Here is a 26,689-nt window from a genome sequence, read left to right as displayed (position 1 = left end):
GTCAGACCCTTTCTTTTGCTGAAAGGTTGTGATCACAATAACATTGCTTGTTTAATAGAAAGTACACAAAAGGGAATACCCACAGTCAGCACCAGGTCCACAGGATCATTCAAGTGTATTGATCAACAAAGCTGACATAAGCTTTTATAATTTATGAATGGAAGAATTGGAAGAAAAATTTCCCCTTGCAGAAACAGCTTTAGCTGGTGCCTTTAATGCAAGGGTGGGCAATGACCACTGAATATTCTTTAGGGCTCTGGGAGGTGGGTCAGGATGAGACACTTCCACCTATTTTCTCCCTCATGAGATATTCTAAGGATGACCACTTGAACTCAGCATTTGCCTTGCTAAATTTTGTGTCCAATTTAATAGAATCTGGCCGAATGGGTTAACTAACTTTCCCAACTCTGGTGAATTTACTTTTGTATCAACAAGAGGTTGTAGTGTGATTATTGTTATTATTATTTTGGTTTCCCCCTCATTGAAGACCCACATTTTAGATTTCACTCTGGATGTTTAGTTTAGTTTTATTACTACGGTCTTATGACCAGCATTCAATACAAACACTTTGGGTGATTTTATTATCAGTGATAATTTCCCCCTCATTCGGACTCTCAAATTTAGCTCCCCCCCCCCGTCCCAGGATCTCTCTGTTGTGCCTTGACCCAGTATGCTGAACCAGATTTATTGCCTAGGATTTTGCAGGATGATAACTCTGGTCTATACAAAACAATCCACAATTGTTTAAATCTAGACTTCTTCTTGAACATAGATCTTCTATAACCAGTGCAGATGAGCCTGCAGTAATTATTAAAGCTTATAATGCATCAACATCCTATATAATAGAGTCACTGAGTCAAAAACCTGACAGACCAAACAAAGTGAGTAGGAACTGCGCAAACCCCTGGTTTGACAGGGAATACAGAGACATGAAAATTCTCCTGTGTAATTCCTATAGTCCCTATCATGACTCTTAAGGACTTACTCCTTCCTCCAGAATATTTTAAGCTTACGAATTGGCTCCAACAGCTTATGTAAAAAGAGAGGCATGATTAATAATCAAGCCATGACACTAAATAATTTTTTTTAAGTGGGCTATAGTTTTGGGATCACTACATGTGGAGGCTCCTGCCTGTCCCGTTCCCGACGTCCGGGACCAGGGGACCCCAGGGGAGGTGCGAGGAGAAGGAGGACCCCCGACCCCCGTGCCTACTCACCCGGCAGCAACCGCCCAGCAGACCCGGACGCGGCGGCAGGAGAGCAGGGCAGCAGGCGCGCCAGGAGCGGGCGGCGCGACCCGAGCCAGCCAGCGGGCGGGGGAACGCCCTGGCGGCGTTCCTCCGTATAAAGGGGGGCAGGGCCTTCTCTCGGGAGAGGAAGGGGCGGCACCGAGTGTACGGCAGGAGCAATAAAAGACCGGCAGAGACAAGGACCAGGGAGGAGGTGATGCGGTAGCGACCCAGGCCGAGAGAGAGAGAGAGACGAAGGGTATCGTGGCATCCAGACAGAGAGACCGCGGGGGTGCTGTTAACCCCGTCTCCTGTCAGTCTGAGATCCCGAGCTCTCCGGAGATTCCCTTGCCGACCTTCAGGAGTCGCCCCTCCGCCCGGGACAACCCGCCGGCGCCACGGCCTCGGGGGGCGCCCCTCCTCGGGTCACACACGAGCCTGACACTGCCGTGGCCTCTATTGCTTTCTATACTTGGTTTCAGTATTTTTGACCCGGTTTTATGAGGATCAGATATCTGTCGGTGAGCCACTTGATCTCTCCCTGGAGGATTTATCTGACTGGCCACCCATGTCACCTGGTGAAATAAAATAATTGATTGTTCAATTGAAGTCAGGGAAGGCCCCTGGCCTGGGTTTAATATCCCCAGAGGTTTTAAAATTGGACCTGGACTGGTGGGCTGCTCCTCTTGCAGCCTTTTTACAATGATAGACAGGACCAGTCCCTGTCTATAAAAAAGGATGTGTATACAACCCCCTCAAATTTTAGACTGATATGCCTGCTTTCTATTACATGCTAAGCACTTACTATCTAAGCTTACCCTCTGGATGACACAGCAGAGAATTTTGGGCCCAAAACAGGTGGGCTTTTTGTCAGGGGGAAAATACATTAGATCATTGCACTGTTATATCTCATTTGGTTAATAAATATACTAAGAGATGTAACTCCAAATTATATGTTGCTTTCTTAGACCTTAAGGGAGCGTTGGACTCAACTGATAGGGAATTACTTTGGGCTAAATTAAACCAAATGAACATTGACGAGAGACTACTTATGCTCATTAAACAGTTACACACCTCTAGCACCTGTCAAGTCAAATGCTCCTTAGCAGGTAAGCTAACCCCCCAAATCCTTTCCAATAAAGGAGTTAAACAGGGTTGTAATTTAGCATCTTTTTTATTTAACTTTTCCTTAATGATTTTGCCCCAGATGTAGTAGGAGCCAACTGCCATAGCCCTAAATTTGGTTCTATACACATGCCCCTATTATTATATGCTGATGACACAGTATTAGTATCATGCTCCAGAGTGGGCTTGAAACGCTTGCTGAATTGATGCCTTGCGTTTTTTTTACAACTAATAAGTTACAACTGAGTTATGGAAAATAAAAAACAACACCGTCTTTTCAAAAACTTGGAAATTATTCAAACGGATAACAGACGGAAAGGAAATAGAGCCGGTCAAACATATAAAATACTCAGGTGATCTCCACCACTTGCCCTAGTGCTGTGGGATGTCCCACTCTATTAGGGGTTGCCAACTTTTAAATGGTCCCTCTAGCTGTCCCCTTAATAACTAGTTTCATTGGCCCACTTCCACTCACTAAACTTTTGCTAAATGGGCTACCTTAGCTGCAGCAGTCTTCACTGTGTTGGTGGTGATTTGGAGGCCATATGAATATGTACCTCTTTTAAATTATCTAAATAAATAAGGCCCACAAATAAGGATTCGGGGATGTGGAATAGTATGGCGTAGCCCAATCTCGCCAGATCTGAGAAGCTAAGCAGATCTGGTACTTGAACGGGAGACTGCCAAGAAAGGTTCTGCAAAGGAACACAAAAGCGATGCGAGTTTTTGAAAGCCCCCTTCCCACAGGTAAAAATCTCCCTGTAAGTAGATGATGAGGACACTAAATCTGGGCTACAAGTTTTCTCCCTGATGTCCTCGTTGTTTCCTTGGAGGGAGATTTTTGGGGGATGCAGATAAATGTTCAGAAATGGCGAGCCCTATCTGAAGCTAGAAGAGGTACAGTTCACTCTACTTGAACAAGAGTGTAGAGCAAAGTTAGAGTCTAGTCGTACCTTTAAGACCAACAAAGTTTTATTCAAGGTATGAGCATTTGTGTGCACGCATACTTCCTCAGATACGTTGAAATGGAAGTTCATATATATAGGCAGAGGCCTTTACATAGGTGAATGGCAAATCAGCATACAATGTAATGAAGATGTTTTGACATATGCAAAGGCCCAGCTGGATCAATCAACAAGATTCTGTCACTGCATTCTGCTTGTTTGGTTGAACAAGCATCATAGGCAGGGGGGGTGGGGAGCAAGGTTAGCTTTTGTACCACTGTGTGGCACCTTAGAAGACAATCTGGCCTGCTGTAACTGAAAGGCAGGTGCCAATACTGTGGTGATCTATTGTAAAAGCAAAAATTAGGAGTGTCCAGGGGAGATTCCTGCACTTGAATGAAGTTACCCTTGAAATAATTCACCAGACAAAAATCTCCCATAAATTAGCCACCAGGACATAGGAGATAACACTAACATCAGCATCTTCGCTGCACAGGCAATCATCCAGAACACTCTGCCAACTACAGAACAAGACTGGGTGATTAACAAGCTGTAACGATTACCCGTGAGAATGAATTTTACATTATCTGTTCAAGGTGCAGCCCTGTAATGACGTCTGAACAATGAAAGGCTGAACTCATGCGCTTTAATTATCTAATAACACTCATTAAAATCATCTGATAATTTGCAGTTTGGAGAGAATCAAAAGAATGAATGCAAAACAACACAAGAAATCAAGCTGTTCTCCTAGCCTCCCCTCCCCAACTGAGCTTTTAAATCCACTTGAAAAAGTATACATTTCTGGGGGGAAATGTGAACTCCTTAGTTGTTACCTAATTTTGAATGATGATGTAAATATTAGGCCACTTAAAAAAAAATACAACCTGGCCGTGTGGGAGGTGCTGTGAAATGATGCCTTTCCAAATGGGAGGAGCTCTCACTGTAGCTTCTCCCCTACTGGGCAATGCAGATTGGGGGAGGTGCACCAAAGGGGGCTCCTCCCGTAAGCGGGCAGACCCCCTCTCTTTATTGAGAGGCAATATGGAGAACACCCCCATTTCACAGCACCCCAGGAGTACATAAGCAAGGCAGACTAGACCAAAGTATAAACAAGATGGATCCCAGATAGGCAGGCCTCATAATTATGCCTAGGCAAAAACCCTGGAAGGTGTGGCACCTCGGTCTGACCCAGGTGCAGCCTCTCCCCACCACCCTGACATCTGCATATGCTGGACAGTGGACCTGCCTCACCCAGATCTAACACCATTCAACCTGGATTGCTAATTCGATCAGCCTCCTCTCGGCTTTTCCTCATCACGTTTCCTTGACAATAACGACTCACAATGTCTACCCCCCTTCCCACCAAACACAAAAGGAGGGCCACTAAGTGGCATTGTTTCTTCTTGGTTTTGTTTAAGAAGAAGTAGAAGAAGAGATTGGATTTATCCCCCACCCTTCACTACCCAAAGGTGTCTCAGAGCGGCTTACAAGCTCCTTTCCCTTCCCCTCCCCACAACAGACACCCTGTGAGGTAGGCGGGGCTGAGAGAGCTCTGACAGAAACTGCTCTTTTTCAAGAACAGCTCTTATCAGAACTACGGCTTGCCCAAGGCCATCCAGCCAGGTGCAGGTGGTAGAGTGGGGAATCAAACCCAGTTCTCCCAGAGTCCGCACACTTAAGCATTACACCAAACTGGCTCTTTGTCACGACAGAGCCAGGGGGCCAGGCAGAGAGGGAGAGTTTACAGTTCAGTCCGAGAGTCAAAGCTAGAGAGATCAAAGACAAGCAGAGCCAGTGTCCCAATACACAAATCCAAGCTGTAGTCAGAGCGTTACCAAGGGTCAGAGTCCAGAGAGGTGAGTGTTGAATGTCAGGGTGCAGAGCCGAGGATCAAGAGCCAGAGAGTTGTAAAAACGCGGACTGGGTTCGGGAACTGGGAAGTCAGTCAGTACGGGATCTCAGGAACAGCGTCAGAGGTGCAGAGCTTCTGGTCCGAAGGACTAGTTTGCCAGCACAATCTGCCAGCAGTCAGTGACCTGTTCAAATAGTGTGCTGGGTCGTTAACTCATTAGCACTGCCTCGCGAAGTCCTTGATCCTGCTAGAACTCCGGGCTCATTGTTCTCCGACCGCGCAAGCGTGCCTCCTTGCGTCTGGTTGCCAAGTCCTGGCGTCTCTGATTCCTCAGCCGGTCGACAGGTGGCGGAGAATCGGGTGGCGTGTTGCTGGGGCCAGGCACTGCCTGATCGGCTTCAGGTGCAAGCTGTCCTGGGGTTTGGTAGTAATCCTCTCCAGCACTTAGGTTTGGCAAGGACTCTGATTATGTTAAAGGCATGGAGTTTTCAGTTTCAGAGTTCCCAGGTGCTGGGTCAGGGGCAGGCATGACACTCTTAATCAGCATTCCATTAGCCTTCTGAATCACCTGAGGAAGCCATCAGAGTTCTAGCCAAATATCGAAAAAGTCCTCCCAAGTGCATCTCCTGTTCCCTTAGTCCAGTCCAGGGAATGCTAGTCAGCCATTCACAGAGACATCTAGCTAAGCTTCTCAGAAGCACATTAACACCTTAGTTTACACCGGTGTAACAGGCCAGATTCACCCCCCAGCCAGAGTAACCCCGGGGTTACTCTGGCCTAGCCTAGAATAACCACGGAGGAGTTACTCTGGCCTAGCCCGGAGTAACCCCTGCCAGGCCAGGCCAGAGTAACCCCGGGGGTTAATCCAGGGGCGGGGCTCAGTGGCCAGCCTAAGGCATGCCTGGAAAGACCAGACACCTGGGAGAGCTGGTGCTGGGGAGAAGAAGTAATTTAAAAGGGAGACAGGACAGCAGCCCCAGAAAGCAGGCCTGGGGGGTTAATCTGGCCTGGGGGATTATTCTAGGCTAGGCTGGCCGGGGGGTAAATCCGGCCTGTTACACCGGGACCTCAACTCACATGCAAACTATCACAAATTTTCCAAGTCTTAGTTTATCCTGGAAAAGCCATTTTTTTAATTATTTCAATGCACAAATGTGCCTCAAGACACATTTCCCCTAAAATAACAGCATTCAGAGCTCAGTCTCTCTCTCTCTGTGTTCTTCCTGGATCCAAACTGCACATCCAAGATGTGGGGCGTCTTGCCCTTCTGGACCTTGCCTCACCCCAACCCCCCCCCCATATTTCCCGCTAATCACTTTATTTCTTAATTGGTCTTGCATGTGTGTTGCATTTTGTGTGCCAATTGTATGTTAGTACTACTCTCACTTTCTCTTAAATAAAATCTATCTGTGTTTTACCTTGGACTGGTTACCTGAGAGTTCCCCTACGGGAAAAATCCCCGTAAAACACAGGTGGAGATTCCTGCTAGTTACCTTCCTCTTGTTAAGCCATTTTGTCTCCTTTGCTGATTCCTCAACAAAAACAGGAGACAGCCCCTTTTGGGCAATGCATAGAATTTGAGGTAACATCCCCACATTGCAGAAGCAGTTCTAGTGCCACTGGTGTATAGTGTGCAGAGTGTTAACCATGCTATCAGACAGCAAGCTTCAGATCCATATATTTGGTGCACAAAGGCTAATGGTGTTATGGCAGAACCCTATGTGAGAAGTCATTCTAACACAAGCCTGCCTAGAAAACACCAAAGCTGAACACAATTGATCAGGCTCAGGATTGCTGAAGTGAGCGACTCAGCATGCCTGGACATTGGGGGGGGGGCACGATATCCCTCTCAGGGTACGTAAGGAACGGAGGTTGTTTAGGCTTATATTCTTACTAGGAAAAAGGCCCGTTGTGGAAGTAAATACAACGGCCTCTAGAAAGAGGCTCTGGGCAGGTGCCCTGGCCTTGGACACTCAAAGTCAATTTGCTGTGGTGACCTCAGCAGGGTATAATGACACTGAGTCCACCATTTTCTCCAGAGGAACTGATCTCTGCTACCTAAAGAACAGTTGTACTTTTGAGTGTTCTCCAGCCCTCACCTGGAGATTGGCAACTATGGTTACCCAGAAGGGAATGGTTAGTTTGGAGGGTGGAGTCTACGGCTTTGTACCTGTCCGAGGTCCCACGCCTCTTGAAACCTCACCCTCTCCAGGCTCCATCCCTCACATTTCCAGGAATTTCCCACCTGGAGTTGGCAACCCTATCTCCTTCCCAGCCAAGCATCAACCTACTTTTATTTCCCCCTCACTCTTCAGCTTTCCACCCCCCACACACCTGCAGCCTCTCCCATGTGAATGTTGGAGGCCAGACTCAAGCAATGCAGCCAGGGGGTAGGGACAGATTCTGAGTGACACACCAGGGTGCCAACCAATTCCAGAGTGTGTGGAATGTTCTAGAGAAGTGCCACCACCATTCGGCTTTTATATATAAGGGAGATTGGGAATTTATTTACTGCACTCAGGGTCACGCTTCTGTGATGAGGCAAAACTCTGCTATATTGACCAAATACTAGGGGTGTGCATTCGGCAGAAGCCAACCTGAATATATACCTGAATAAGGCCTTATTGGCATTATTTGGGCATATATCCAGCCGAATGTGGTTCTCCAATGTGTATTCGGTAGCTGAACAGAGTTGGCCTTGCAGGGCTGTTTTAGGCAGTCTTGTGAAGTACAATAAATGCATCTGAACACATGTCCTGGTCCGAGTCTTCCATGCAGCGAACCCAGTACTTTACAGTCAGATAGAGCAAAATAGCTGGCTGGATCCTACCCTGTAGCTTTTTGTTTTATTCACAGTTATGTGTCTGCTGAATGTTACCTTCACATTAACAAGTGTGGAAACAACCAAAGGGTCTGTCTTTGTCTCAGCAGAATAGTTGAAAACTGTTGCCGGCTGTTTTGCATGTTTCCCCCATCTCTGTTTTGATTAGAATTCATTGCGCCTGCCTCAGAGTGTCAGCCAGCTTGCTCGGCTATTGCACCGACTGCGTTTCCTTGGAATTGTTTTCAGTTCCTCTGGTGTACAGTGTGAAAGATTTCATTCACATAGCAGCCAGCTGTTACTTTTACACTTGTGCGTTCCCTTTTGAAGGTAGAATAAGCAATATTAGTGGTTTAAATCAAGTGCCTGCAAAACGGGGTGTGTGTGTCCCTTTGTTTTACTGTTGCTTACACGGCCCCTGAATTTGAGGATTCCGAATGTCTTGTAAAGCGACACCATTGCTCGCAACCTTTCCCCTCCCCAGGATATGCTAGAACAAGATCAAAGCTGCAAATGAATGCAGCAGCCTTTCCCATAGTCATTTTTCAATACACTTTGGCATTTCAAGCTGACGGCTCTGAAGAAAGCCAGCAATGCTCTGATATTTTCCCACTGCAGGTATTTCTGTTGTCCTCTGATCTCTTTCTTTGCACCTGTTCAGTATATCTTCTGCTCTGTTCCTGGATCAGACTTTGCCACTGATTCATTTAGGATTGTACTGAGAACCTCCCTTCATTGCTGGTGAGCCTCTTTGTCAATTATGTGTTATGAAAACATTTCACGGTACCGTTCTTCCTTTGTGACTGATGCCCTTGGCCTCGGACTGTCACGGTAGAGCCAGGGAGGCAGGCAGACAGGGGGAGTCAATGCAAGTCCAAAGGTCAGCCGGGAGAGCAGTCAGCAGAGCATTAAACAAGTCCCAAAACACCAGACAAAGCTGTAGTCAAACATTACCAGAGGTCAGAATACAGGGAACAAAGCCGAGGGCATGGTCAGGTTCAAAGCTGGAAGTCAGGAGCCAGAGCAGTCCAAACACAAGCTGAGTCCAAAAGCCACAGAGTCAAACAGGAATCAAGGTGCAGAGCTTCTGGTTCTACGAACGAGGTTGCCAGCACAAATTGCTCATGGCCAGAGGCCCTACTAAATAGTGCTCTGGCCCATTAACTCATTGGCACCTTTGTGCGAGGTCCTGGCTGCTGTTAAAACTCAGGGCTCAAGGATCTCCGCCCTCTTGAACATGCTTCTTTTCGTCGGCTAGCCAGCTCCTGACATCTCTGATCCCTAAACCTACTTACAGGTGGGGGAGATGCAGGTGGTGAGCTGCTTATGGCTTGCTCAATCCCAGGTGCAAACCGTCCTGTAGTTGACTCAGATTGCTGTGCATCCTCCTCAGTACTTACAGTAGGTGCAGATCCTGATGCTTCTTCAGCTCTTAAAGGCACTGAATCCTTCCCTCTTAGGCTGTCAGGAGCTGGCTCTGGGGCTGAGTCAAGGGCAGGCATGACACAGACAAGGTGCCTGACCTCTGATCTGTGGCCAAGTCCCCTGGGAATCCTCCTGCTGTGCTCCAGTCTGTCCAGGCTTCCTTCTGGCTGGGCTGGCAGGAGCACACCAGTGCTGCTCAGGCCATGTGAGGCTGCCTGAGTAGCCACTCTCTTTGACAGGGGGTATGCAGGGGGAACTACAGGTGAAGTGGATATAATTGACAGTATACACATTTCAGTTCTTCCAAGTGGCTTTGGTGGGACACTACGATACATACTTAACAGGAAGAAAATAGTCTTCAATTTTATTATAATACAGCAAGGTTGTACATTACAAGGGAGCAGCTAGTGTTGTTATAGTCATTCGGCAACCCCACCCTCCGACCTCATTTTAGCAACAATGCCGAACCTTTTCATGTAGACTCATACAGCTGTTTTTACTCTCATGGACAGAGCACATTAAGAAGGAGATGGTGATGGACTTATAAATGATCACCATGAACATTCAAGAAAAAGTTATCAGGCTGGACATGGCACTTTTAACTGTAAAAATATGAAGTAGCTGGATAGACATACGGAGCAGAGGTCCTTCTGTGGCTATTAGTCAAAAGGTATAGATGGAACACTCTGTCTGGGGCAGTGATGCCGTCTTCTTCGTCCTTGGGAGAGGGCTACTGGAGTTGTGTCCCTGCTGGTGGACCTCCCAATGGCACCTGGGTTTGGGCCACTGTGTGACAGAGTGTTGAGCTGGATGGGCCATTGGCCTGATCCAGCATGACTTCTCTTGTGTTCATACGTCTGGGGCAGTGATGCTCTGTATTCTAGGTGTGTGGGGGGGGGCAACAGTGGGAGGGCTTCTAATGTCCTGGCCCCACTGGTAAACCTCCTGATGGCACCTAGGGTTTGGCCACTGTGTGACATAGAGTGTTGGACTGGATGGGCCGTTGGCCTGGTCCAGCAGGGCTTCTCTTACATTCTTATGTCATGTCACCAACAACCACCATTTTTCTTTGGGAAGTGACGAACTCACTTTCCATACACATTTCTGAGGTCACAATTACCTAGAAAGATAGCCTGTCCATAAGTTCTAATGTTTTTATCCGTGGTCTAGGGCCTGCTGCATGCTCCCTGCTGTACCCTACCCGGCATGAATTCATCCTCCCTCTCATGGTGTGCTTTAACCATTAACATGGGCAGAACTGCAAATTAGGGGCAGCTAACCGTATCAAGGATCGCCGTTACCAGGATTTGCGCATTCCAAGCTCTGCTTTCAAATGCCTGCTGTGACAGTAATCCTGGTTAGTAGGGGTGCGCACCAGAACAAAACGAAAAACCCCAGTGTTTTTTGGGTTCAGATATACCAAACCTGAAAAATATTGGTATTTGCCAAGATTCCTGATTCCTGAATCCCAACATCAGTATTGGACCGTATCAGGCCCAGTATTGGACTGTCTCCATAGGGTATAATGACCCACCCCCGAGTTGCACCCAGGCACATGGCCTTCACTGAAGGAAGCATCCCACCTTGGTGGTACAACTCCAGAGACTGAGGGGGTTTAAAGTTTAAATCTCCCCCTCTCTGGGGTTGCCCTGCAGGGGCGGCACACTCCCTTCATTGAGGGGAAGGCAATTTGCCTTCCCTTCAGTGAAGCGAGACTGCCACCACTGTGGCACAACTCCAGGGAGGGGGGGTTAAATGATTCCCTGTTCTTTTCTCCCTTCTCCAGCTGGCCTGTGGCTGTAAGCCAACTAGAGAAGGCTGGAGAGAACAAGGAGGCATGTCCAAATGCCTCCACACGCCTTCCCCCACCCGCTCGCCACAGCGGGCTGGCTGGGGAAGGGAGAAAAGATCGGGGAGGCCTTTAAACATGCCTCCCCCTTCCTTCTCCAGCTGATCTGTGGCAGCACACCAGCTGGAGAAGGGAGGAGAGATCAGGGGGGCAAGTTTAAATGCTTCCCAGCAAGCCGGCTGGGGAAGGAAGAAAAGTGGGAGAGCATTTACACATGCCTCCCATCCCTTTCCTAGCCTGACCACAGTGGGGAAGGGAGGAAAGATGGCCCCAAGTACCGGCCCTTCAGCTGTTAGGTTTAAATGGCTAGCAGCTCCGGTACGGTGAATGCACCCAAATAAAAGCCAAACAAAACTGGCTTTTATTCAGGATCACCTTATCGGTTTGCCAAATCAGATTAGAGAATCTAATTTGGTTGAATAAAATACCAGTAAGCAATGCTTCCTCTAAGCTGTGGAGTCTTGTGAGCAAAAATTCCACTTTGTGAGCTACGGGCATTAAAGTTGTGAGCGAGCGATCGGGCTGCTGCATAGTTTGCTCTGGAGCCATCCTTCCTGAGCTAAGACAAAAATGTGCGAGCCGGAGGCTAAAAAACTGAGCTAGCTCACACTGACTCAGCTTATTTATTTATTTATTTATTTATTTCCTTTGATTTATATACCGCTCACCCCCTAAGGGCTCTGAGCGGTTTACATTATACATTTGATACAATTCCTACCTAAGGCCACACACACATACAATAGGGGAAGTGACTAACTTACACTGCCAGTAAGGTATCTGTTGGGTATTTATTTGGTTCAGCTTAGCCAAATGCACATCCCTACTGGTTAGCATTCATGGTTAATGTCAGTATCCATGTACTGCTATATCACTGCTCAAACCATGTATGGGGAAAAAAATCAATTTACAAGACAAAGGAGGCGAGGGTAGCAAAGGAAGCATCTGAGCCCACAGCATGCTCCCAGCCTCTGAGTAATGAGACTGGGAATGTTATCTGAACCGGGCCATAGTCTCTGTGAAACAGCAGCCAGTTCCTCTTTGCACAGCACTGTTAGCTGCATAGTAAAAATTAACAGAGATTACTGTCATTCACAGGGAAAGGAACAGTTCAGCCTATGGAAGTTGCAAAGAAGCAACTGCCAGTCAAAACGCAGCTGGTTCCTACATATAAATCTCTTTCCTACCGGGCCCTATTGGTCCGTTCCACTTCTAGCCTGCACATCCAGCAAACATCACCGAATGGCTTGTAACTTGATTCCCACAGTGTTTCCTGTCCAGACAGCTTCCAAGGTTAGACCTGCTTCACTTCAGAAATGGCAACATACAACAGTGACTACAGTTTGGAGAATTCAAGACAATGACCCATTCCCCACAAGCAGCTGCTTGTGGGGAATCGGTCAATGTGCTTGCTCACAACGTTAATGCCAGTAGCTCACGAAATAGAATTTTTGCTCACAAGATTCCACAGCTTAGAGGGAACATTGACCACATCCTCAACAAAAGCACCCGCGGACAGAAAACCTTTTCTTCATAGATCCTTATGACCCTCTTCCATTTGCGTTGCATCATTCTAGTCTCACAAACAGGAAGTGCCTCTTTGATTATTATTTTTTTAAACGGCTTGAGGATGGCAAGGGAGGGTGATCAGTGGACAGGCTTGTGCTGAGCCACCTGTCAGTCTTCGGCGCCACGGTCCCTGACTTGCATCATGATTGCAAACGACTTCCAAGCAGAGGCTATCAGAGAGCGACAGATGGCGCAACACATGGCACGTTCTGTAGAGAAATAAAAGGTGACAAAAACACACTGGTCCGGGCTCTGACTGCTGCAGCGGTGCCTTGGACAACAGCAGATTTTTGATTTCCTGGTTCTGGTTTGTGCTCTCTCATTTTTATGCAAGGAAGGGCACGGCAGAGTAAAGATATTCATTTTTTTTTACAGCAGAGGCCAAGATCCAGCTGAAGCTAAACTCTTGATTTCGGGGGGGGCGGGCGGGCGAATAAGCACCCTTGAGAGCCAGTTTGGTGTAGTGGTTAAGTGTGCAGACTCCAATCTGGGAGAACCGGGTTCGATTCCCCACTCCTCCACTTGTAGCTGCTGGATGACCTTGGGCAAGCCGTAGTTCTGACAAGAGCTGTCCTTGAAAGAGCAGTTCTGACAAGAGCTCTCTCAGCCCCACCTACCCCACAGGGTGTCTGTTGTGGGGAGGGGGAGGGAAAGTAGTTCGTAAGCTGCTCTATGACTCCAAGTGAAGGGCAGGGTATAAATCCAATTTCTTCTTCTTAAATTTGACTGAGAACTGAAAAGTGCTTAGCTTTGGCTGGAACATCCCACCATCCTTCCCCCCCCCCGCCAGCAATCAATCAATCTACCTACCTATCTCAGAACTCTCTCAGCCCCACCTGCCTCACAAGGTGCCTGCTGTGGGGAGAGGAAGGGAAGGCGATTGTAAGCTGCTTTGGGACTCCTTTGGGTAGAGAAAAGCAGGGTATAAAAACCAACTCCTCTTCTTCACACACTCTTGCCTCTTATCCACTGTTCCCTCTAAGCTGAGTGAGTGTGAGCTAGCTCACAGTTTTTTAGCTTCCGGCTCACACATTTTTGTCTTAGCTCAGGAAGGGGGGATCTAGAACAAACCAATTTATGCAGTAGCCAAATCGCTCACTCACAACTTTAATGCCAGTAGCTCACAAAGTAGAATTTTTGCTCACAAGACTCCACAGCTTAGAGAGAACATTGTTCTTATCGTATGTGTACCATTAGTGCAATCCTAAACAAGATTACACTTTCCTGAACCTCGTGACTTCAGTGGAATTAGAAGACTGCAACTCTTCTTTGGACTGCACTGTATGGCAAATAAAGAATGCAGAGGAAGGCAACGTTTAAGTTTGCTGATATTGAGTTTTATTTCTGCAGAACAGCGACATGCAAAAGTCCCTCCCCCTCCTTCGGCCTTAATAGGCATGCAACTTCATAGATAAGCCCCATGGAGGCTTTTAAATCTTAATTAAAGCTGTCTCTTGGTGTGTACCAGTTTATGATGAGGACTAAATTGTAGCCCAGAGTGTGCTGCATTGGGAGGGGGAAACGACACAGCTTAAAAAGACGGTGCATTATATGGCCAGGTCTCAGAGGTTGTGCTCTTAATGATGAACCATAAAACTGTAGTTTACTAAGAAAATTTACTTAGTTCAAAGTATTAACTCAGTCCCAAGAGTGGGTAGAACTATAAAAATCAGTTTGCTGTCTTCATAAAATAGCCACGTGGAGCACTAATGCAGCCTTTGCCACCGGCATCTCCTATAAATTAAAGCAGAAATCAGACTCTGCTATCCAGTTGGAGTTAACAACAAATGGAAATATGATGGGTGGATCAGAAGAGACCTACCAGTTTTCACCATCACTTTTCACTCATTGAGACAGTCTGCTTGGCACCACCTTATGGTGATTAAGAGACATCTGCAGTGCCGTCCAAGCTTAGAAGGGTGTAGACTCTGCTTGGCATTGCCCAGAAAAGAGGGAAAGCTCATCGGAATGTAGTTTCCCCTCCACCGTACTAATGGAAGTGGAATGTAAAGTGATGGCTAAATATGGCTGACAGAAAGGAGACTGCTCCAGAACCTGAACTGGATTGCTTATCTCCTGGGTCAAGCTCCAGAACAATTACAAAATTGACCTCTGCTATACATAGCACTGGTTTTGTGTGTGTGTGTGTGTAGGAAATAATAATTTAGCAGGCAACTGTCCATGCATTGTGCTTTTTGATTGGCAATGTATTTTACAGGATAGTGTGTTTTTCAGCAGGTTTCTTCTATTTGACTTTATGTCACTTTTACTCCATTGTGACAGACTGTCAAGGGTTAATGCCACACAGAGTCTGAGAACCTTTGAGTGACAGACTGTTCAAACAGAATTCTGTGGAGAATGTCAGTTAAGAAAGGACAGTTGGGGCCTAACAGGTGAAGCAGAGAAAGTTTAGCCTTGACGGTGGACTGGGAAAGAGGCTGAAGGAGTGACTGGATCACAGAAGATCCCCATTCATGCTGAAAAGGGACAGGGCTTCTAGTCAAAAGGGAGATAAAAGAGGAATGATCCCTGGTCTGTATATATGGAAGGATTTGAAGAGCTTGGTTGTATATTCTTGCCTTCTAAACGTGAAGTTTCAGTGAAGCTCAGAAACCTATGCTTGCGAGTTAAAGCAGAAACTGAAAAGAAAGACTCTCTCCTCAAAGTTTTAAAGACCTTGTTGAAAACCAAAACACTAAAAAAAATCAACCCCCCCCAAAAAACACTAACTTGTTGGCAACATAGTATCTGGATTTAATGTGTTTACAAAGTTACCTCAGTTTTTATCATTGGTTCACCCCATACATCCTACCTGATTCCACCTGACCTTTCCTCCTCCAAGTTAATTTTTTTAAATTTTGAACTTTCAAAAGCCTCTCATGTGCCATGGTAGGAGTAAAACATAAGAAAGTGATTTTTGTCTCTTCCGTCAAGTCCCTGGGTTGGGCCAGCCTCAAAATATATAATAACAAGTGGGACCCACAACAAAAAGTTGCATATTATTATCTTTTTATAGTATAATGTTCAAATGGGTTTCTTGCAGTAACTGATTTGTAAACTTTTTGGATTTTCTCATTTGAGCAGGGTGTCCTCTTCTGTGAGGTACTTTTGATATTGTATTGTTCTGACTGGTACCGATGAGGAATTGTTGTTTCTGACAAAAAAGGCAGAGATTTTTTAAATTGTTCTGAGTGGTGCCCTCTTTAGGGAGGAGGCAGCTCTGTGACAGCCCTCTGTGAAAGGAAGGGAGTGACAGTTGGAGCCCACTTTCCCCCTTTTCCCTTTGTTTCCCCCATTTTTCTTTTTCTTAATTGAACACTGGAAAGAGAACCATCTAGCCTTGCTTAGTTTCCTTGTGCATAGTCAGCCAGCCGACTGAAGCTGGCTTCAAAGAGGAGTTTTCAAAGAGGAGTTTGCCTGGGAATTATAATCATTTTATTTTTGTGAGGTGAGATTTCAAAAATTGCCTTACTGGGTACTACAGGTCTTGAGATGCTACAGGTGTCCTGTACCACTCTCCTTCTGAGTACCCTTGCCAAAAGCAGCTGCTTAAATGGCCTTTGGTTTATCCATATATTAGCCTGAGGCACCTTTGCTTGTTCAGTCTCTCGCCTTGCCATGGAGAATTGTGTGGTTGCAGGGCCCCAGTCTTCTTCAGCCTAAGATGAGTCCACATTCACCCACAGCACCACAGCTGTCTTTGACAGTTTATTTGCCTGTCAGGTTTGCTAAGGTATGTTTTAAAAGGTGGTGTGTACAAACTGTCACTGTTGGAGGAAATCCTGCCTCCTCTACACCTGCTTCCTACCTCTCAGTCACTGTGCCCACCCATCCATTAATGACACCTCAGCTGTCCTTCTATTAACTTCCCTCTGGCTTCTAGTCAGTCATAAGAAAGAAGCAGTGGGAAGACGTAATGTCCAGGCTGCTGGTGGTGGGGGAAGCACTTAGAAGCTGGAGAGAATGGTTTTCAAGGACAGCAGAGCCCGCATTTGCAGAGACTGGGGTGAGAATGATCCTTCTCTCCTGCTTGCAAGGCTTTGCAGATGCAGGTTCAGATGTCCTTTTAAAACTTCCCCCTGCTATTTAGCCATTCATACTGCAGGGAAAACAGAATAGGAGATGGGCAAGTGGCAACAAGGAATCCTCCCCAATCCCAGCTCCAGTTCTGCTGTTGTTTCCTCCCCTCTTCCCTCAACCATTATCTCTCTCTGTCTCTCTATCTCACTCTCAGCCAGTCAGTCTTTCTCAAGCTGGTGGAGGGAGAGAAGCAGTTTGAAGCTTCCCCTAAAGAAAGTTTAAAGAGGACAGGGGAACTCACAGCAAAAGAGGTAGGGGTGAGAAGCTCAGATGTCCTTTTAAAATGTCCCCCTGCTATTTAGCCATTCATACTGAAGGAGGAATCCTCCTCATTTTCAGCTCCAGTTCTTCTTTTACTTCCTCCCCTCTTCCCCCACTCATTGTCTGTCTCTGTCTCTCTGGCTATCTCTCTGGCGGCCATTTCAAAAGGTATTGGAGAGAATTCAACCCTCACTGATTTTTTTAAAGTTTTTGGATTTTTCTGCAGACCCATGGAGTCCCCTCAGTCTGTAGAAAAACCTGTTGGGGGAGTGTGCACCCTTTGATTGCGGAAATAAGTATCCGCAGGCAGAGGGGACTGTTGAGAATTAAATATATAGATGTGACAGGGTGGGACAGCCATAGACCAACAAATACAAAGAAAATAGATATAGGGGCTGCTCAGCAAGAAAGAAGAAGAAAAAAAGGGAACATTCTGTGAGTGAGGGAGGGAAGAGGATGAGATCGCCATATCCATTTTGCCCATTTTACTCTCAAATCCATTTTAAAAGTTTGTGAGCCTGTTGGGGGCATAAAGGTTTGCCTTCGGGAACAAAAGTACTGCAAGCCATCCTTAGTCCACACAACACGGTGGGATCCAAATCTAATTGATAAACAAAAATAAATGTCCTGGTTACATATTTGTCACTACTGCTATTTGTAAACCAGTTTGGAAACCTTTTTTAGTCATTGCATTTTACCATGTATAAGAGAAGAATGGGTTACATTTTATCCTCCTGATATATGTCATTGCCATTTTAAATAAAAGAAAATGAGGAACACAGTGGGATCCAAATCTAATTGATAAACAAAAATAAATGTCCTGGTTACATATTTGTCACTTCTGCTATTTGTAAACCAGTTTGGAAACCTTTTTTAGTCATTGCATTTTACCATGTATATGAGAAGAATGGGTTACATTTTATCCTCCTGATATATGTCATTGCCGTTTTAAATAAAAGAAAATGAATAAGCACTTTGCCTGAAAGGGGCAAAGTGTGCATTTTCAGCTTTGGTACTCGTGTACCAGAATGCAAGGTGGAAAATACACCCCATTGTCCCTTTCAGAAAAAAAATAATGGTGATCACACCTATTGGGTGGATTGCATGTGGCACGTTATCTCCATACACATGGTATAATGTAACAAATGAAAAGGGCCCAAATGGTATACTGAGCTTCTGTCTCAGTTTCTCACATTGGAATCCAACATTCTACTACCACAAACTGGCTCCTACCCTTGCTGAACAAAACAGAGAACAAGCACTTTCTGCCTAGGATTAAAATACATTTTGTCATTTCTAAGTGCACATAGCAAGGTCTGTTGTTGTTGTTGTTCAGTTGCACAGTCGAGTCCGACTCTTCGTGACCCTATGGACCACATCACGCCAGGCCTTCCTGTCTTCCGCTGTCCTCTGAAGTTTGCTCAATTTCATGTTCGTTGCATCGATGACACTGTCTAACCATCTCATCCTTTGCCGTCCCCATCTTCTTTGACCTTCAATCTTTCCCAGCATCAGGGTCTTCTCCAGGGAGTGCTCCCTTCTCATTGGGTGGCCAAAGTATTTGAGCTTCAGTTTCATTATCTGGCCTTCCAGGGAACAGTCAGGGTTGATTTCTTTTAGGATTGACTGATTTGATCTCCTTGCAGTCCAAGGGACTCTCAAGAGTCTTCTCCAGCACCATAGTTCAAAAGAATCTATTCTTCGGCGCTCGGCCTTCCTTATAGTCCAACTCACGCAGCCATACGTGACTACTGGGAATACCATTGCTTTGACCATGCGGACTTTTGTCGGCAGGGTGATGTCACTACTTTTTATCATGCTGTTGAGGTTCGCCATCGCTTTCGCTTCAAATTAATGACATTCCTCCATTTTGCTATTTACGAGCTAAATAAATTGCACCCCATGGTCATTGCGCCACTGCTTCCTCAGTCCATTTCATGGAACAGTCAACCGAGTGAAGGTAATATTTATGTGTGGGAAAATGTAGGGGAGAGGAAGAAACGCACACCGATTCTGAATTACTGACAGGACAAAGTAGATCTCAGACAATTTATTCTCCGTGTCTCCATCTTACTTATTCTGATTGCTAAGTGGCCTTATAAAATTTTAAAGAAGCTTTTGACATTTAATTTCACAGGTTATTAACAGAAGCCTCCAAAAATAGTAGATGGGCCTTAATCTTTAGTTTAGCGAATGTGCTTTCAAATGTCATCTTCCTTGTAATAAAGGCAAACTCTATGAGCTGCTGCAGTGTGAGGGTTAAGGATGGAAGATGCGAAAACCTCTGCGGTTCAAATTTTGCCTCAGTCATGAACTTACAAGGCACTGTCTCTGGACCCCAGCTGCAATAATGGACTAATAATATTGACTTACTTCACAAGGTTGTCCTACAGATTGCTAGGACATGAAGAGCTTTGTGAAAAAGTGTTGTAAAAATGTAAAAAAAGGGTCCCCAACCATTTGAGCCTGTGGGCAACTTTGGAATCTTGACACAAGGCAGTGGGGGCAGTTAAAAAATGGTGGTGGCTGCTGGTGGACCCAACTACAAACTGGCTGCCGCATCAGGCAGAGCCAACCACTAAATGTCAGGGATGGAGGTCAAGCAAAATTTAATCCCAACTCTTCAACATTTCAGGAAGAAGTTTTGTTTAACAGAATGCCTTTCAAAATGAGCATATTGCTTAAAAACATTTTCTTGCATATATACACAGCAACACAATGAAGTACTCTCCATCATATTTCACCCATTTCCCCTTAGCAATTCCTTCCCTGAGAAAATGACACAGATAACCATGGCTGTCAGAGTCCACTTCTCCCCAATTATAACTCTTCCAAGCTGAACGAATGGTCAGAAAGAAAAGCCATGAAATCTCTTTAAAGATAAACAACACAACATGACTCAGACTATGATTCTAAGAAAACCTTCTAAGAGAAGAGATTCTAAGAGAGCCAGTTTGGTGTAGTGGTTAAGTGCGTGGACTCTAACCTGGGAGAACTGAGTTTGATTCCCCACTCCTCCACTTGCACCTGGCTGGATGTCCTTGGGCAAGCCTTGCTCTGATAACAGCTGTTCTTGAAAAAGAGCAGTTTCTGTCAAGAGCTCTCTCAGCCCCACCCACCTCACAGGGTGTCTGTTGTGGGGAGGGGAAGGGAAAGGAGTTTGTAAGCCGCTCTGAGACACCTTTTGGGTAGTGAAGGGCGGGTATAAATCCAATCTCTTCTTCTTCTTCCTGGGAGTAAAATGACCATGAACCCAATGGGACTTCATTCCAAGGAGACCTGCTTAGGATTGCTTCCACAGTACACAAACTTTTCAGTTGTCCAGAACTCTTTATCCAGCTGGACGTTAAAAAAGAAGAAGAAAGAAACCAAAAGAAAATAAATAAATAAAAAGGGGATATTTTAACATCCAACCTGATGAATAATTCTGGAAAACTGTGTTTTGTGTAATGATGGTTGCTCTTACTAAAGGTATTATATGGCTTTTGTCTTGGACCAATATGGCTAACTTTTTTTTTTGTCTTCAAATTATTTTTGCTAGGTTTTTCCAAAGACCAGGCCTATATTGCTTATATGATGCATGGTGGCAGCTGAAAGCAGCCGCCTTCTTCTTTTATGTGTAACAATATAGTAAACCCTGACCTGGATAGTCCAGGCCAGCCCAATCTTCTGAGAAAACAGAAGCTAAGCAGGGTTGGCCCCGGTTTGGATAGGTGACCCTCAAGTACGTCCAGGGTTGCAATACAGTGGGAAGCAATGCGTTTTGCATTACTGAATTTTGCCCTGGAGAAGCAGCAGCAGAAGTACACCTGCCTTGTTCTTTCAAACATAACCTGACCCCAGCAACAGACGTGCTCGCCAAACTCTTCTTGTACTAAAAACTCCCAGGATTAAAGAAATGGCTCTGGACCAAACAGAAAAATAAAATGCCTGATTCCCCACCAAGAGATCATTTCCTTTGCCTGCGAGAACATACGGACTCTTAATCTTGTGACTGCCTACCAATTTCAGAAGCGGTGACTGTGATATTGTACCAAGAGACTTCTTCCCTGTCAAAAACCTTGGCGGTCTTAAGGGTTCCAGTGGCGGCTTCAATGGTGAAATATGTATCTTCTTCTGTATGGTGATCAATCAGATATCTAAAAAGGAAAGCCAAAAAAAAAGAGTTAAAACTTTATGCATGCTTTACATCTAACAGTGAGCTCAATTAATTGCCCAGTGAAATCTACACTGCGGAAGGGGAGCGAACTCAGCGTCAGAGCGCATGCTTTGCCTGCGGAAGGTCTCCCCTGGTTTAATTGATGCTTAAACAAGTTCAAGGGCATCGCCTGTTAAAAGATCTGGACTTCATGTTCAGTCTCTGGCATCTCTGGTTAAAGGATCTCAAGAAGCAGAACTGAGAAGAATCCCTACGACCATGAGAGAGATCCTTAAAAGCCACCTGGAGTAGACACTACTGGATTAGATGCACCAATGGAATGATTAAATAGATGACAGCAACATATGAATATGTCTGTTAAGCACGTCAACTTACAAATCAAGTCCTTGGAAAAAGACACCAATGTTTCCATTAACACATTAAAGTATAATTGCAAAAATAGAGGCCCCTGTTACATGGGCCGGATATCGCCGGGGGGGAGGCGTGGCTGTTTGCCCCGGGGCAAAATAACGCGCAGTTGCGCAATCAGACATCTCGTGGAGGTTCTGTGGAGGTCCCGTGGAGGTCCTGTGGGTAGGGGGGAGGTGCCGATCACAGGACAGTCCTGCGGCGTGGCAAAGAAGCAGCGCGGTGTGGCAAATGGGTTTGTTTTTTTTCTGTACACCAAAGTATGTGCATGCTCCGTTGGGTGTTTGTGCACATCCATGGAGACTTGGGGAAAAAAACCCTTTTTGCAAGGGGATATGGGCGGGCACCGGATGCCACCGGAAACGCGATCAGATGCTCGCCCTTTCCCCGTGGTTACCAGAAACTAGTACCTTGGAGGTACTATTTTTTTATCCCGCATCTTCGGCGGGAAACCTGGGTGAGCCATGGGAGCTCTACGCTTCCCAGATGTGGTGGTGAGATCGCGGCCGGAAAATCCGCCTATCTTCCGTCTTTCTAGTGTGGCTATTTTTCCGTGTGACCACAGCCACAGAGTATCTAAACCTATGATGAATTTATGTACAGTAAATCAGTAACTGACCAGTATTCGGCTACAGACTGAATGGCACTTGTGTTTTCTTAAGGCAGGGGTGGCATTTCTGCCAATTCTTCCCTCCCTCTACAGACCCCCACTATGCTGTTCTGGTGGAATTCCAAGGGGGGGGATATGCCAGAGGGCTCCAGTGATCTGCAATAAGAGGAGGGATATAGGTCAGTTGCATTTAGAAGGTTCCAGGTTCGATTCTTGGCGTCTACAGTTAAAATGATTGGGTAAGGAAGTCGTCAATGACCTCCACCTATGGCCATGGGGAGCGGCTGCCAGTCAGAGTAGATTATACTGACCTTGAAAGGCCAACGGACTGACTCAGTGTTTGGCAGCTTTGTGTGTTCACATGAAACTAGTGATGAGTAAGTAAACAAAGGGGATATATAGTCAGGGGGGAAGAATACACAAGACAGGAGCGGAATGTAAAGTAGATGCAAGCCAGTGGACCTGAGAAATCAGAAAGAAATTCAGTAACCAAGATAAAGAGATGATCAGAGTGTTAACTAGAGGGACAGTCAAGGAAGGCCAACATTTAAAGATGTTTAAAAGCTGTTAGAGTCTGTATCATGGATAAAGGAATCAAAAAAGGAGGGAAGAATCAAGCACAATGCTAAGGTTATCCACCCGGGCATAGGAAAGGAATGTAGGAGAACTGCAAAGCAAAGAAAATGAAGGAAGAATGGCCAGAGTGCCAAGAGGGCAGAGAAGAAAATGAAAAGAAAGCCAAATCAAAAGGTTTAAAAGGATAAGAGCTGATATTGGACAATGAAGCAGAAGATCTTGAACTGGAACATGCAGCTGTAGATTATCCACATAAATGTGATGCTTAGAATCATAGAGTTGGAAGGGACCTCCAGGGTCATCTAGTCCAACCCCCTGCACAATACAGGAGATTCACAAATACCTCCCCCTCCACAGCCCCAGTGACCCCTGTTCCAGGCCCAGAAGATGAACATATAATACGTGAACATATAATACATGAACATATAATAGTAGGTCTTAGTTGAAATAAATGGGGGGGGGGAGAAGGAGGATCTAGGACCGATCTCTAGGGTTCCTAGAGCAACCCTGAAAAGCAAACTCATAAGGAAAACAGTACAAATACAAATGGGACCAATAGTTATATTACCTCAAACATCAATAGACATTAAGAATATTACTAAGAGAATTATAGAAAAAAATGAGTATTTCAATAGCCAAGGGGGCATTCAAAACTGGTGGACAAATGACATTTTGAATCAACTGTGGTCTCCTTTGCTTAAGTCTGGGGGCACAGCATGACCTGACAGCCCCATGATACTGAGACCCCTTTTGCAGCCCAGTCTTTTGGACAGGTCAGAACTCTGATTCCCAGGAGACAGTCAGCATTCTGATTATCACCTTCTCCTCACAGACATTCACTGGAGGATCTGGAATCTGGTGTAAGAAAGGAAGTCAAATTGGGGGGATCATTCAGGGAAAATGGGGCAGCCCACCCATATTTCAGATTTTTTTAAAAAATATCATTTTGACATTTTTACCCCGCCCTCCCCACAAGCGGGCTCAGGGCGGCTTACGAGGGGCATAAGCCCGTGCATAAAACCACATAAAACCGTAAAATCTCTCCCTTATTATAATTGAATAGCAACGTTCTATATTGAACATTCTAAATTTGGCCCCTTTAGTGTTTGGCCGGAAGAACTGCCACTCAGAAGACGCTGGCTGGGTTGACTGGCTGCTTTGTGCAGTCCCGCCCAGCGTTTCAAGGTCTTTTGCATGTGGAAGCTGATTGGACTTCACTCCATTCCACACCTCAAACTCCCCCCCCCCGCAAGGCAGTTGGAATTTTCAGTTGCATAACATACCTCATAGGGGAGAGGATAATGATGTCAGCTGCCCTTTCCCTAGGCAGAGGCTGGGGGGGGTGGGTTGTAAAACTTAAGACAGACAGGCAGATAAAGGTTGGCTGATGGTTGCCAGGAAAGGACATAGGGTTGCCAACTCCAGGTTGGAAACTTCCAGGATATTTTAGGGATGAAGCCTGCTGAGGGTGGGGTCTGAGGAGGAGGAGGAAGAGGGGGACCTCAGACAGATACAATGCCATACTGCCCACACTCCAGACAAGCTGTTGCCAGTCTCCAGGTGACAGCTGGAGAGATCTTAAAGCTTTGGTGCTACTTCAAAGTTCCCCAGGAGCCCAAAACAGAGTAGTGTTTTGGAAAATCTTGAGGAATTGTTTGGTGCATTTACGATGGGGCTCCTGGGGAACTATTGTTGCCAATCTTGGCCCAGCAGCCATCAAACCATTCTCTTCAACCCCCTGCTGTGCAGCTGACTTTCCCCTAGGGTTGCCAATCTCCAGGTGGGACCTGGAGATCTCCCACTGTTACAATTGATCTCCAGATGACAGAGATCAGTTCCCCTGGAGAAAATGGATGCTTTGGAGGGTAGACCCTATGACATTACACCTGCTGAGTCCTTCCGCCCCCCCCCCGCCCAATGCTGCCCTCTACAGAATCCACCCCCCAAACCTCCAGGTATTTCCCTCCTTAGAGCTGGCAACCCTACATTCCCCTCAGTGCCTGTTGGGAGTGGGTGGTGGGGGAGGGGTATACCTGCTGAGTCTTTCCGCCCCCCCGCCCAATGCTGCCCTCTACAGACTCCACCCCCCAAACCTCCAGGTATTTCCCTCCTTAGAGCTGGCAACCCTACATTCCCCTCAGTGCCTGTTGGTAGGCAACTAAGCTTGGTCCTGTCACCTACTTTGGCCTTTGGGAGAAAACACATTGGGGCCAGTCCTGATAGGGTTGCCAACTCCAGATGGGAAATTCCTGGAGATTTGAGGGATGGAGCCTGAAGAGGGTGAGGTTTGAGGAGGGGTGGGACCTCAGACAGGTACACTGCCATAGACTCCACCCTCCAAACCAGTCAGTCCCACATAGGGAACCATTGTTGCCAATCTCCAGGTGAGGGGTGGAGAGCACTCAGAATTACAACTGCTCTGCAGAAGGGAGGGCAGAAGTCAGCTGAAGTCAAAGGGGCAGATAATGGTAGGTTGATGGTTAGCTGGGAAGGAGATGGGGTTGCCAACTCCACCCTCCAAACCAGCCATTTTGTCCTGGGTAACAATTGTTGCCAATCTCCAGGTGAGGGCTACAGATCACTCACAATTACAACTGCTCTTCAGGTAGCAGAGATCAGTTCCTCTGGAGAAAACAGTGGACTCTGTCATTATACCCTGCTGAGGTCACCACAGCAAATTGACACTGTTTGCCCAAAGCCAGAGCACTCCCCCAGAGCCTCTTTCTAGATCTCGTTGTATTGCTTTCACAACGGGCTTTACTGCTAGTCAAAAATAAAGCAATAACAGTAACAATAATAAAGTGCTTTATGTAAACAAGATGGTCTTTGGATAGTTTCATGATGGTATCAGTCATTTCCTTAGATCTCATGATGGTGTCAATCATTTCCCTGGGGTGATATTGTCCTATAGATAGTTCAAGCCGATCCAGCAATGTCAGTGCCATGCACATTTATGGCAGAACTTCCGAGGGCAACCCTTGATCCCGTTGTTATCCCCACCATTAACAGTGGTGGTGGTGGTGATAGTGGTGGTGGCGGCCCCTATATAAAAGCCTGGCGGAAGAGCTCCGTCTTACAGGTCCTGCAGAACTGCATAAGGTCCCGCAGGGCCCTGATCTCCTCCGGGATAACTCGTCTGCAATTATTTCTCTGGGAGCATCTGTATCTCTCATTATTATAATAGCTAAGTACAATAGTCCAGGGTCGTAGCCAGGATTTTGTCATCCGGGGGGCCTTTAAATAAGTCAGGGGGCACTGACGTCACAAAATAATAAATAATAATAATAATAAGAGATTGGATTTATACCCCACCGTTCTCTTGGAGTCTCAGAGCGGCTTACAAACTCCTTTCCCTTCCTCTCCCCACAACAGACACCCTGTGAGGTGGGTGGGGCTGAGAGAACTCTGACACAAACTGCTCTTTTTCAAGGACAGCTGTGCCAGAGCTTGTGACTGACCCAAGGTCACATCAGCAGGTGCAAGTGGAGGAGTGGGGAATCGAACTCAGTTCTCCCAGATTAGAGTCCGCACACTTAAAGTAAAATTTTAAAAGCTCATTTTTGCAGCGTTCACAGTCTGCTTGCTTGCGAGGGGAAGCAAGCTGCGTTTGGGGAAGGGGCGGTGGTGGGGAGTCCTCCAGGTGGCCCAGAGAGTTGTGGAGCCTGGGGGCTGCAGGGACCTTGGCAGGACGTCAGGGGGCCAGGCCCCAGAATGCCCCACTGTAGTTACAGGCCTGCAATAGTCTTAGAACACTTTTTGGGGGCTATTATTCAGATATTTACAT

General features: G+C 46.3%; 1 protein-coding gene across 1 annotated transcript in view; it reads right to left on the bottom strand.

Annotated features, from left to right (window-relative positions):
• LOC107122755 (cadherin-18-like) overlaps positions 1-26,689 on the bottom strand; it is a 62,481-nt gene that overhangs the window by 19,481 nt on the left and 16,311 nt on the right. The window contains exon 3 of the mRNA XM_015425889.1: positions 21,155-21,291. Coding sequence (XP_015281375.1) covers positions 21,155-21,291 — 137 coding nt within the window. The remainder of the gene's footprint in view (positions 1-21,154; positions 21,292-26,689) is intronic.

Source organism: Gekko japonicus, unplaced genomic scaffold (genome assembly GCF_001447785.1).
Source record: "Gekko japonicus isolate JY-2015 unplaced genomic scaffold, Gekko_japonicus_V1.1 scaffold2792, whole genome shotgun sequence".
In the NCBI taxonomy this organism is placed as follows: domain Eukaryota; kingdom Metazoa; phylum Chordata; class Lepidosauria; order Squamata; family Gekkonidae; genus Gekko; species Gekko japonicus.
This window is presented reverse-complemented; position numbering and strand designations above follow the sequence as displayed.